The 12,351-nt window shown below is 35.4% G+C and overlaps 2 protein-coding genes across 2 annotated transcripts; one reads left to right on the plus strand and one right to left on the minus strand.

Moving 5' to 3' along the window:
* The first annotated feature begins 1,090 nt into the window (after positions 1-1,090).
* LOC124635114 (serine palmitoyltransferase 1) lies at positions 1,091-9,154 on the plus strand. Its single transcript, XM_047170907.1, has 6 exons — positions 1,091-1,275; positions 1,357-1,811; positions 3,373-3,640; positions 5,451-5,610; positions 6,079-6,202; positions 7,003-9,154. The coding sequence occupies exons 1-6, from the start codon at positions 1,249-1,251 to the stop codon at positions 7,328-7,330; spliced, it is 1,362 nt and encodes a 453-aa protein (XP_047026863.1). The 5' UTR covers positions 1,091-1,248; the 3' UTR covers positions 7,331-9,154.
* LOC124635115 (tektin-2-like) lies at positions 9,007-12,327 on the minus strand. The gene is made up of 6 exons (XM_047170908.1): positions 11,622-12,327; positions 11,277-11,493; positions 10,904-11,118; positions 10,435-10,657; positions 10,065-10,288; positions 9,007-9,776 (listed from the first exon to the last, which is right to left on the minus strand). The coding sequence occupies exons 1-6, from the start codon at positions 11,828-11,830 to the stop codon at positions 9,590-9,592; spliced, it is 1,275 nt and encodes a 424-aa protein (XP_047026864.1). The 5' UTR covers positions 11,831-12,327; the 3' UTR covers positions 9,007-9,589.
* Positions 12,328-12,351: the final 24 nt, after the last annotated feature.

Below are 12,351 nucleotides of genomic sequence, written 5' to 3' on the forward strand. Positions count from 1 at the left end.
CTCAGAAGTGCTGCAACCATCACCAGGGTGATCATGGCCGCACTTACTGCAGCGAGGCTTGGACCGACACACTAGTTCCACATGACCAAACCTGCAGCACTTACGGCACTGGATGGTGGGATAAACATATTGCTGAACTGGAAGGGAAGTGTAACAGCAAAAAACTCTTTGAGGCAATACTTGGCCATCAAAGGTAAGTACACATGTCTCTGTTGCCTTGAATTCAGTTACTCCATCTATAACTACTTTCCTGCTTATGCGACGAACTTTCAGGATTTCACCACAACCTGAAGGGACCTGTAAGTATTTTTGGGCTTCCTCTTCATTTAAATCTGTGGGAACACCAGTCACAACTCCCATCCTAGTTATATTAAAAGTGGGGATTGAGGCAACATAGCAGTTCTTATGTAAAATGCTGTTGATAATAAATGAGTTTGCATCCTGAGGGGATTTAAACTCTACAGACACACGGTTCCTACCAACTTTTTTAACACCATCACGGACAACGTTAGTAATATTATGTTTTTGTAGGAATATTCCGAAAGTAACAGGGTGTAGAGAGGTACCGGCGTTAGGCTGGGGCTCCAATCGAGAGACATGAACGATAAAAGGTGCCTTATCAGTAGCTGAGTACCTGCTGCGGCCAACTAGGTTTCTTTGTTGTTTGGATGGCGGGGTTGACACGCCAATGTTAGCATCATCTCCGGAGCGTTTCCTGGTATACGAGGTTGATGGGGTCTGGGAGTCCGCGATGCTGCAAGCAACATCAGCGAGTTGGGATAGCGGATAGTTGGGGGAAAGAGGAGCATATGCAGAGATGTCGGGAGGATCGGGATCGGGAGGTTTATTTTGATCCATTATGCTTATAAACAACTAGTAAGTTACCGAAATAACAGTACACCACTGGAAACAAACACAAGGACAACACACAAACACAAAACTAAGTCACAAAAGTTCACCAAAACACTTAGAAAGGCTGAAAATTCTAGGCACACGTGCTAACCAAAGACACTCTGTGGCGAGAATCCTAGTAAGTTTTCGCACCTCTAAACTGTCAGAATCCTAGAAGTTTTGGTCTATGGTTGTTATCATTTTAAATTTTTTTATCAGTCTGTGACCGGCGTTGAAAACGACACGCGAGAGAGCTCGTAAAATCTCAAGTTCATTTTTTATAATTTTGTAGAATATTACCAGATAGTATTGAACACATTAACTGAACCGTGAAAGTAATAATTTAAGGCGTACAAAATGATATTCGTTGCCATTTACGATATGGTAAGTTTCTTCTGCCCGAGTATTTATTAGTCACATATGATCGCTTTTGGGTATCATTTTTAAATATTTTACATCTTCCAGGCTGGCTGGTGGACTCTAGTCATGGCTCTACAAGTGGTAGTAATTTCAACTTACTTTTTCTGGAGCAAAAAGAAGTCTAAAACCTATGATCCCCTATGTAATGGGAAACCGATAGAATGGAACCCTATACCTATCGTGGAGCACGATGTGACAGTTGAAGAACCTCCTTTGATGGGTAAAATAGACGATAATGCTTTGAATGTGGGTTCTTTAAGTTTCCTCTGCCTTGACAAGGAAGAGTCTATCATGGACGCTACGTTAGAGTCTCTTGGGAAATATGGAGTTGGCTCCTGCGGCCCTCGAGGCTTCTATGGCACGATTGACGTCCATCTAGACTTGGAGGAGCGTCTGGCTAAGTTCCTGGAGGTGGAAGAGACTTGTGTGTACTCGTATGGGTTCTCTACGATTGCTAGTGCTATACCTTCCTATTCTAAGAAGAAGGATATCATTTTTGCGTAAGTATTGGTTTTACCTTATGTATCTGTTCTCAATATATTAAAGTTAAAAACTACTCAGAATAATTAAATAGGAATTCTTATTTATATTTATTTCTTACTTTCTAATCAGAAAAACATCAATTGCCAATTAGTCATAATTTATTTATGTCTACTTACATACAGTTTATTCATACATATGATCACAGTATGATGTTCACATTAATTTTAACAACTACTCCCTTCAAACATCAAGTATTAAATCATTAAAATGTTATGACATAAACGTTTAATAAAATTAAATTGATCTGCATGTAACAACAGGTTTTTGATATTGTGATCAAGGTCCCAACCTTGAATTATTATCTCTATGAATTCAAGCATGAATATTCTAATTATTATTCATTAGGACATACTTTGGACATGTACTGTCTTACCACAAAAACTTTTAAACGTCAGTTTATGCCTTGTCTAAAAAAATGTCAAATTATGACGTTGACATATGGTTCATTTTGCAGCCAAAATTTTATTAGACAAGCGTAAAACAGGGTTTAAAGTTTTTGTAGTAAGGCCATTTATGTTTTTAAGGTCCCTATAATTTATGAGATGTTTAAAGTATTTTCAAAATCAAACATCATAATGAACCACTTATCTGTATTCAGCTTATTGTTAAAAAGTAAATATAACCTTATTTTAAAAAATCATAACAAGAATGTTGTGAAATGGTAGCATTATGAAGGTGTGCCATTAATGCACAGATGCATATATAAAATAATAAAGTAAAATCTAAGAGGGAGATCCCTAATTAGTCATTCTTATTGTTTACCTTATTCTGATACAGACTTATTATAAAATAAATGCTTCTCTGCTGTTTGACTTGCAGTATGCATATTTATACATAGAAACACATAATGAACTACTGTATAAACAATATTCTATGCACTTAAAATCCTAAACAAAATCATTCAATTGGGCACTTTTTTTATAAAGTCACCCAATCCTGACTTTCAAACGATATTCGCTTCATTCCATTTATATGCAAATATTCCTTAAGAATGTTTAAAATTGTAATTATGCATTTAACATTATTTATGCAATTATGTGGGTTGAAAAAGTATTTAATGCATTAAAGTTCTGCTTATAAATAAAGAGTGCCATGGTCTAATCTAGCAATTGATAGTGGGCGTGGCGTATTAAAATGGTGAACAATCAGACAATACTATTTAATACTCATGTACCTATCACACAAAGATTTGTCACATGTGAATATTTTTATGAAACTAGCAATGTTTTTGCAATGCTTATTTAGTGATATTTATTATTACTGTCAGCTTAGGCTCAGATTACATAAAAAAAATATCTTGTTCATTTCAACACTTTCATCTGTCTGTTTGTGACCTAGAATCTAATTAACTTAGCTTATGGTTCATGATTAGGCCTAGCCCAGCATTTTTTTCATACATGTAATTAAAATTATAAGTAAAATATGAGCTCTACAGAGAAGAGTTCAATTGTTTATACATTAATAATGCAAACATCAAAACATTTCCCCATAGTAAATATCTTTCTTAAAAACTTTCAGTGATGAATGTGTATGGTTCGCAATACAGAAAGGCATTGAAGCCTCCCGCAGCACCGCTCGCTACTACAAACACAATGACATGGACCATCTCGAACAACTCCTGGCCGAGGCTCAGAAGAAGAAGGAACTCAACCCTCGGAGACGAGCCTTCTTGATTGCAGAAGCTATATACTTTAATACTGGTGAAATGTGCCCGTTGAAGAGGTTGGTGCAGTTAGCGAGAAAGTATAAGCTAAGGATTATTTTGGATGAAAGTTTGACTATTGGGGTGAGTTATATTTTTGAGTACTTGACATAACAAATCTCATTTTGAGTTTTAAATGTAACTTAAACGTCTTTTTCACATAACATACTTATTTCATTGCCAAAAAATGTAAAATGTAACAAAATACGTTATGCTGTTTTTGACCAATATTTGAAAATCTTAATTTCTAAGTGAAGTAGCTACTGCTTGATTAGTAAGTAGTAATTTTTATAATTCCCAAATAATTATTATGTTAATCGAAGATAATTACATGCCCATTTGAACTTGTAATTCACTGAGAAAATATGAGTTAAATAATTAACCATTTACCTGAATAGGTAATTATTTAAATTATAAACACAATGAAACAATGTATATTTACAAAACATTTATTTAAATAAGATGCATATCAGCTATTAGTATTTCAAATATTTACACAAAAACTGAAAACAACACACAAAAAATATCATAAAAATTATTATGTTTTACGTTACACGCTACTATCTTGTTCAAACATGAATAATAATATGATATTGCAATTGCTTGTGCTATCTCTGTTAGATTAATACTTGATAACAGAGTTCCGTGTAGGTGTGCATCTACTATCACATTGCCACGGAAATCCATTGCCGGATCTTAGTTGTTTTTTTATAGTTAATTATATGGTTTCCATTATATATGATTTACTGAAAGGTAGTCCTGACTTCTGATCGCTCATTGACTTAAAAAACATACGCTACCGGTTCAAAGAACGATATACGATAAACATTCCAATAGAATCCGCTAATGTGATACTTACCATTCTTCATCCAAATAAAGCAATGAAGAATAAGACATCATTTACATAATAATATGTATAGAAGTTCATACTGCATGAAAGGCGGACTTGCTATTATAACTGCAGTGACCGCCCGTGCTATTCGTAAATAAAACTAAGGTCACAAAAATACATTTATCCCTTAGTCGGTTCACTGGATTCTGGGAATTCCAGAGATATCAAAACACTTAATAGTAATGTACTTAAGAACTTTTCTAAAGCGTGTCGGAGAGTGAAAGAATAGTTAGTGTACCTGTGTCTGCGCAAATGCTTGTGCACTATAATATGTCCTGCGCAGCTGGCTGATCTCCCTATATGAGACAATCGGTTAGGAAGACATCATTCTAAAACATTATGTATGAAGTTCTCCAAACAAACCGAATACCTACACTTGCACTCAATTAAGTTTGTATCTATCATGGAACGAGGGCATCCATTTAGGATCCCATGTCTATTCAATAAACATTAATTAGGACTTCGCCTTTATTGAGGGAACTATTCCAAATGTCGGCCAAGTACGAGTGCGTTGCGTAAATTAATTAATGCAATTAGTTGTTGTACTGGGGAGTACTATGAAGTGTAGATAACTCCGAGTTGTATTTTTCTTCGTTATAATGTAGGACATCATTATAGTCGGTTCAATGATTTAGCTTCATGGAAACCCCAGTAACTAGAATAATATCGGGCAGCAAAGGCTAATATTTGAATCACCTAAATAAAGAGAAGAGGACACTGTTTTAAACATATGCATAATCGTTTACTAGATTCCGTCCACAATTTCAACAGCCTTCCATGAGAAGTACTTCGCACACCAAAAGTAGTCTGTAGCCTCAATAAATGGGCTATCGAAAACTTCCTAATATGTTATCCATATAATTAACCGTTCGGTGAACCTCCTTGACTGTTAAGGGCCATACCCGCATTTAGTTTTGAGGGTTCTATCATGCTGTGACTGTTAGTGAAAAACTGCTAATTTAGGTACCTATTTAATAAACCATATTGCCTTTGTTTCTCCAGGTGGTAGGTAAACACGGTCGCGGTATAACCGAGCTGCTGAATATACCTCGCGAAGAGATCGACCTGATCGTGGGCTCTCTGGAACATTCGTTCGCGACAGTCGGCGGCTTCTGCGCAGGAACACACTTCATGGTCGAACATCAGAGGCTTTCGGGACTTGGTGAGTGTTTACAGAGTAAAGGAGAAAAGAGAGAGATTTTATCTCAGTACCTTCTAGCTTCTGCCAGATTCCCGTGGGAACGACTCCGCGAATAGGTACGGAGAAAAAGTTGTAATTGACTATACATAAATAACTCTAGATAAATAAATGGACTATAGATATAACACTATATGACTAAGAATTTCTCAAATCGATTCAGTAATTTTTTATCAGCGCGATATAGTGGATATATGGTGGGTTTAGAGGCATTCGAATATTAGTGTTTTACATGGAACGAGTGCTTATCCGACCTCCTCAGTCGAATTATCATTTAATGCTATAAATATTTTGATAAGACCAGATGTCAATCTTTCCTTTACCTGAGAAAAAAGGTCTGAGGATTGATTTTACTCTTCCTTGACTTGTAGTTTTCAAATCGGCCTATATTTAGAAGACTACCAGAAATTAATATTCCAATATTTATTCCAGGTTACTGCTTCAGCGCATCTCTGCCGCCGATGTTGACGCAAGCGGCCATATCGGCGCTGGACATCATTGAGGCCAAGCCGGACATCATCGGCGAGCTCAATGAAGTCTCTATTAAAATTAACAAGTATGTACATTTTGTTTGTCATAAATTAGTGACATCACTTAGGTACAGTTCGCGCCAAATTACTTTACAATTCTGAAGTAAGCCATGTAACGCCTATAATATTTTTTTTTTTCGGAAATATCTGTACATTTGAACCAAAATTGAAAATTCGCATGAAGTTTCAATTCAATCATAATAAGTTATGTATAATAGTAAAAAAAACATTCTTCACAATGAAACGAATATTTCGTTTAAACGCATAGATTTTGAAAAGTTACGTTTAAACGCATTTATCTGTAAAAATACTTCCTTCTACAAATACGAGAATTCACTGCAATTTTATACTCTTCACTGATAAAATAACGTCACATTAAACGTACGATTTGATAAGACCACGCGACTTTATACTTAATGCGTTATTACTCGCGATAAAGTCCATATTATGACTCAACCTTATAAGTCGTTCTGCAATCGTTTTAGATAAACTAGGAAAGAATTTTACAGTAATAAATAAAAATATTGATAACAATTTGTAAACTGCCATTTCAATTGAGATAAGGTGATAGATGAGCATTATAACGCAAAATTAAATAGGTCATTACGACCACAGATTACGACATACTTTACTGCACTACTGCATTTCAGAAGTAAATTATTACGTTCTAATTAGGTTCTAATTTTCCTACATAGGATCTCATAAAATAGATCTTTTACTTTCAGAAAATACTCTAAAAACTGAAGATTATAAAATTATAAACGTAGTTGTTTCCATGTCATCGTGAAAAAAAGTCAGACATTAATATGCATATTTTTCTTTTCAGAGCCCTCTCTCAACTGAAGCATTTCACATTCCGAGGCGACGCACTCTCCCCGGTGAAGCACATCTACCTCAAAAAGGATGACCTCACAGACAGACTGAAACACTCATACCTCCGTAACATTACTAACTATTGTCTAGAGCAAAATGTCGCCATGACAGTCGCCGCTTACTTACGAGATGTCGAACTAAACTGTCCGGAACCTTCCATCCGTTTAGCGTGTAGCAGGAAACTTACAGACGACAAAATAGATCTAATATGCTCATTATTAGACGAGGCGTATGAAAAAGTAGGTCCGAAACCCGAACTGTCTCCAAAGGCTGTTAAGTAATACCTTGGCCTCGAGTATTGTCTATGGATTTTTGGCGGGAAGTACAATTTTTTGTTGTCTTTTTCGGACTTTGTTTTAAGGTTATTTTTCTTGTTTTGTGTTAAGTGTTTGTTTTATTATTTACTTCGCACCAATGCATACAGTTATCGAATCGATTGTTTTTTATGCATTTCATTTAAATGCTAAGTTATATTGAAAATCGCTATATTTTCATGGTGTTTACCCGACAGTAAAGGAAAAAGAGATTTTATATATTTCACAGCTACCAATTTAAAGCAATGCATTATTTCTACTATCAATGAACTAAAAACTCAAGATTGTCAATGAACAAATGTTTGATACAGTTGTATGCAATAAAAAGTAAATTAGTCCAATCAAATTATGGAAGGCAAAATATAGTTCTAATCAGTAAAAGATTATGTTCACAAACTAGATGTATATTAATGGAGTAATACTTATTTTTGCATAAAACTGTATTGTGGTAAGTTTTAAGTAAGTACATAGCGTTATAATTTATTAAAATTAAGTGCACAATAAAGCTTATTATATTGTTAATTAATCGTAACTGAGTTCCAAATACTTGTTGTTACATTAATAATATCGAATACTGGTTCGTAGTGGACTACTTAAATATGACTTTACCAAACTAAAATAGTAATAAAAAAACTGGCATATCCAAGGGTATGGTAAGGTATGTGCCTCGAAGGCATACCGCTTGCTATCATGCCGCCAAAATCGAACTTATTCCCTATAGTTCACGATTATCAAAGAGATGTAACTTTGACATTCATAAAATTAATTACATAAGTAAAGCAAGTCCATAAATACAAGATAAACTTTTTTTTTGTACTGTCCACTATGAAACCATAAATAAACTCAAAGTATTACGAATAAAACCTCATGTTGCATTAATAGTTTTAATATTATATTTACTGCCGTGCGGTAACAAGTACATTAGGTAAGATACACTACTTCACGTCTACTTAATTTTTATATTATTTATTTATTATAATAACTAGCAGTAAAGGTATCCTAAATGCTAACAGAACATTATCTACATTTGTGCCAAGTTGCATTAAAACTTGTTTAGCAGTTGTGTGGAATAATTTAAATTTATTACTTAGAGATTATTTTGAATGCGACTAAATAAATCGCGTTGGCCAAAATGAAATGTCTTTGCAAAACGTCATAATTTTTAGACAATTACCTGTGAAATATGAATCTTCGTGATCAATTCATAACTGTAATAGCAATATTATTACCACTACTTATGGCATGTAGCTTTATTTATATGACGTATCGATTTATAAAGCTAAGACGCAGAAATCTATTGATGGATTGAAAGCACTTCTAACGATATCGATATTTTCCACTACATAATGTCATAGATATAGAATGTTCACTAGTTTATATAATAGTGCCTTGAATCTCATTTGATGTAAAAAGTATTGTATCTGCCTCTTGTGAAAAAGAATACAAGTTTCGTGGAAAAAAACATAAAGTTGGTGAACTTTTAAACAATTTTTTTTTGGTTAAATTGAACTTGTAAACTTGTTCACTAGTGGTACAGGATTAATGGTTAACACATTCCAATAAACTTCAAGTATTATATCAGTACGAGTATAATAGTCTATTTTATCCAAGTTAATAAATATTAATAGTTAAAATGTGTATTTTTACATCAAATGCTTAGCGAATACCAAGGTGTATCGTCATAAATATCATGACATATTTATTTATAATATCTTATTATAATGTATAATATAATATTACAGAACAGTGCTTGTTATGTTATTAAATGAATAAATACGAGATTTTTTAACATTGTAGTTGTTTTTTTTGAACACGACCGCTGATGGTGACAGTCTTAATAATTAGTTATGCTAGAGATAACTTAAATCTGTGCTAATAGCTTACATTATAATGTTATAGTTTTCTTACATTTAAGTAACTAGTTTTAAAATGGAGTTAACTTTTGCGCAGTGAAGATTAAAAATTGAATGAAGTGGCGCCAAACAGAACAAAATATAACCTTCGCTTTTGAATAATTATTGTGTTAATAATCTAGATTCAGTGTCTAGATTCTAGTGCAAAAGCCACATTTTTTTTTCAAGCATTCATCTTAAAAGTTGAAATGAAAATGCAACATCAAAAACTAAAAAAACATCGATAATTTTAAGTCTAGTAGGTAGGTCTCGTAGGTAACATAACAGAATTAAGTGTTGCCAGCTAAACAATTCCTGCATAAAGTGTTGCCCACTAGTCGGTCACTAGCTCATCGCTCATATGGCAATACCCGACATTCCTCTTGAACTCGGTTTCATCAGATGAGTGCAATGGCTTCCTGATCTCTATGAGGCGCCTGTCCGTCTCCAGAGCCTGGTTCTTGTATTGCAAGTCCTTTGTTACGCGCCCGTGGTGGTTGAACATGCCGTGGTATGTTGTGCTAGGAAAAATAGAATATTTTTCAGTCCACATAATTCAGGCTCCCCCCTAATTTTAATAAGAACAAGCAACATTTTAGGTTTTAGGTAGCCTTGTTTTCGAGTCAAAAACTTCCAAAAAAGTCGCACATTCAAAAGTTTCGTGCCAATATATATTTTAAAATAAAAAAGACTTATTTCCCTAGTGATACGACCCCAATCTTAGTCTGGTGTGGCACCGGTTCTGCATACTTGCGACTACCCACTACAAGATACATATTTATAAAATTAAGGAGTCTTTAGGTACTTACAGTGCTTCTTCCAATTTCTTTTCGAGCATATTGTGACTCATGTGAACCCTTTCGAACTCTTCTATCAAGCCACGCATGGGCTTATCCTGAACTCTTTCAAGGACTGGTCTTCTGGTCCTGGTTTCCAATCTGGTTTCCACCAGTTTTGTCGGGTTTATCTTATCCGCGACTGCTGCACGGAGGGTTTCAATCTCCCTGTCTACTTTTTTAAGATTTTGCTCTAGCTGAAAAGTTTTGCAACAATATTAAATTACGACCCCAAAGCAGGCACGAGAATTAATCGCTTTATTTCCACGACGCTCGTGACTAAGGACTTCTAAACTTTTGAACCACCAGGTTTCCTCACAATATATTCAAACCTTACACATACCTTGTACTTCTGCCACTCCATCTCATTCCTAGCCCTCTGTATGTCAAAGACCCTCCTCCTCATAATGAGCTCGACCTGCTGACTCTGGGCATGCATCTGGTTCCTCGCCTGCTCGCGGCTTTTGAACATCGTCTCTCGAAGAGTCTTGGACTCGGACATAAGCTGTTCTGCTATCTTTATCGTGTTCTCTATGCAGTGGACGTAACTCTCTTCTGTCATTGATCTGGGGGAAAAGCTCACATTTGCCTTTTTTTAGGTCAGCAGATTACAATAATTTGGTGTTAAGTAAATAAATGTACCAACCTTCTGAACGAAGCTCCTTAGGTAAATAAATCCTTTGATAGCAAGTGCCGAATGAATAATGAACCCTATTGTTTCCAAAATTCAAACGACACTGAAGAGGTTCATCTCTAACTCTTACGATCCAAAAACTTGAAAAGAAATAAAACTATGACAGTAGGTAACTTACTCCGTTACTACCCTAGTAGGATCCAGCTTGAAACTAATATCAGTGCTGTCCCTGGTCAGGTCTTTGACGTGGTACTCCAAGTCGAGGGTTTCGTCTTTATTCTTGATCTCGCGCTCCAGGCGGCAGAGCACATTGGTGAGCTCCTTTATCTTCTCCCAGCCCATGTGGCAGACGTCCATTAAGACACGCTTGCTATTTTCTGCGATGTGCAGCTCCTAGAAATATGCTGAATGTATGAAGCCTGAATGGACTCTTTAAAAAGCTTTCCACTAATAGGAACCGTTTCAACCGTTAATAAAGGAAGGACTCCAAGGTAAGTTATGTTTACGAAGCAACAAAAAAGGTAGCTATGGACTCTTAAGATTAGTTTCACCTTATTTAGCTCCTCCCCAAGCTGGTCTCTAGTCAACTCTGGAGGCACTCTCTGATCTCTATTAGAGAGACACTGAGATATCACCATAAAGGGAACTTGTAGGGACTCCAAGTGGAGTTCAGTTGCATGTTTCTCTTCTTTCAAAGCTCTTATCTCGTCTCTTACGCATTCTCTTGTGAACCTCTGCTTTTCCCTCCATGCTTGGACTTCGCATATTCTGTAACGATCACGATGAGACCATTCGCCATAAACATGAATAAGGTTTGTAGGTCAGTGAGACAAATTAGTAGGTATCTACTACCCTATCTAAAGCCTTTCAAAGTATTCGGACCGAGCAAATCTTACCTATCCCTCAACAACTCGTTGTTAACATAGGTATCCCATCTCGTGGTTACCGAAGTCTCGTTCCTCAACTGGTTGGCTCGATTTCTCAACTCATAAGACTCAAATCGACGAAGCCTCGCTTCATTTTGTAGCCTCTGAATGTTTCTTGTCCAGTCTAAAACAGTCAAAGGTCGATGGGGCTTTTCAAAAACAGGTATTGTAGCATCCATTATAAAAGAAAAAATAAAATACTAAGCGCCTAAACTGCTCAGCTATGAGACAGGGAGTTAATGGTGAATTGTTTTATCAATAAATGTCTCGACGCTCTATGTATCTCTCTATCTACAGCAATGTAAGTAAATACAAGTACAGGGTAGAGTAAGGTCTTTTCATAGGCTGTTCGGAGATCCTTTTTATTGTTACAGTTTTAAAAAGGTGTAACTTTAAATGCATCTTCTGCATCGTAGCATAATACCTACAAAACTGCGAACATAAGTTATACTAGGTACTCTACTATAACTAAAAAGCCGGCGTAATAGCTAAACAGTTGTTTCTACGAGTATTATATACGTAGCTACATTTTTTTTAATGATCTAGAATTTAAAACTAGATTAGTTCATATTTCAGCTTGAAACTCATTGCACTTTTTTCAGCCACACCGGAAATTGAAATCATTTAGACCCATTTGAGCACTTATATTTTTATAAGTGTAAAATAAATCATTTCATTTTCCTTTTAACTGTTCTAAAAA

The sequence above is a fragment of the Helicoverpa zea genome, chromosome 12, assembly GCF_022581195.2.
Source record: "Helicoverpa zea isolate HzStark_Cry1AcR chromosome 12, ilHelZeax1.1, whole genome shotgun sequence".
Taxonomy (NCBI): domain Eukaryota; kingdom Metazoa; phylum Arthropoda; class Insecta; order Lepidoptera; family Noctuidae; genus Helicoverpa; species Helicoverpa zea.

What these genes read in the sequence shown, in the direction of transcription:
- LOC124635114 (XM_047170907.1), top strand. Translation starts at nt 1,249, where the DNA reads ATGATATTCGTTGCCATTTACGATATG. An exon ending in TCGTTGCCATTTACGATATG is followed by an intron (nt 1,276 to 1,356) that starts GTAAGTTTCTTC and finishes TACATCTTCCAG; the next exon opens with GCTGGCTGGTGGACTCTAGT. An exon ending in GTCTCTATTAAAATTAACAA is followed by an intron (nt 6,203 to 7,002) that starts GTATGTACATTT and finishes TTTTCTTTTCAG; the next exon opens with AGCCCTCTCTCAACTGAAGC.
- LOC124635115 (XM_047170908.1), bottom strand. Translation starts at nt 11,830, where the DNA reads ATGGATGCTACAATACCTGTTTTTGAAAAGCCCCATCGACCTTTGACT. An exon ending in TTGGGGAGGAGCTAAATAAG is followed by an intron (nt 11,119 to 11,276) that starts GTGAAACTAATC and finishes GCATATTTCTAG; the next exon opens with GAGCTGCACATCGCAGAAAA. An exon ending in TGGAGTGGCAGAAGTACAAG is followed by an intron (nt 10,289 to 10,434) that starts GTATGTGTAAGG and finishes AAAACTTTTCAG; the next exon opens with CTAGAGCAAAATCTTAAAAA.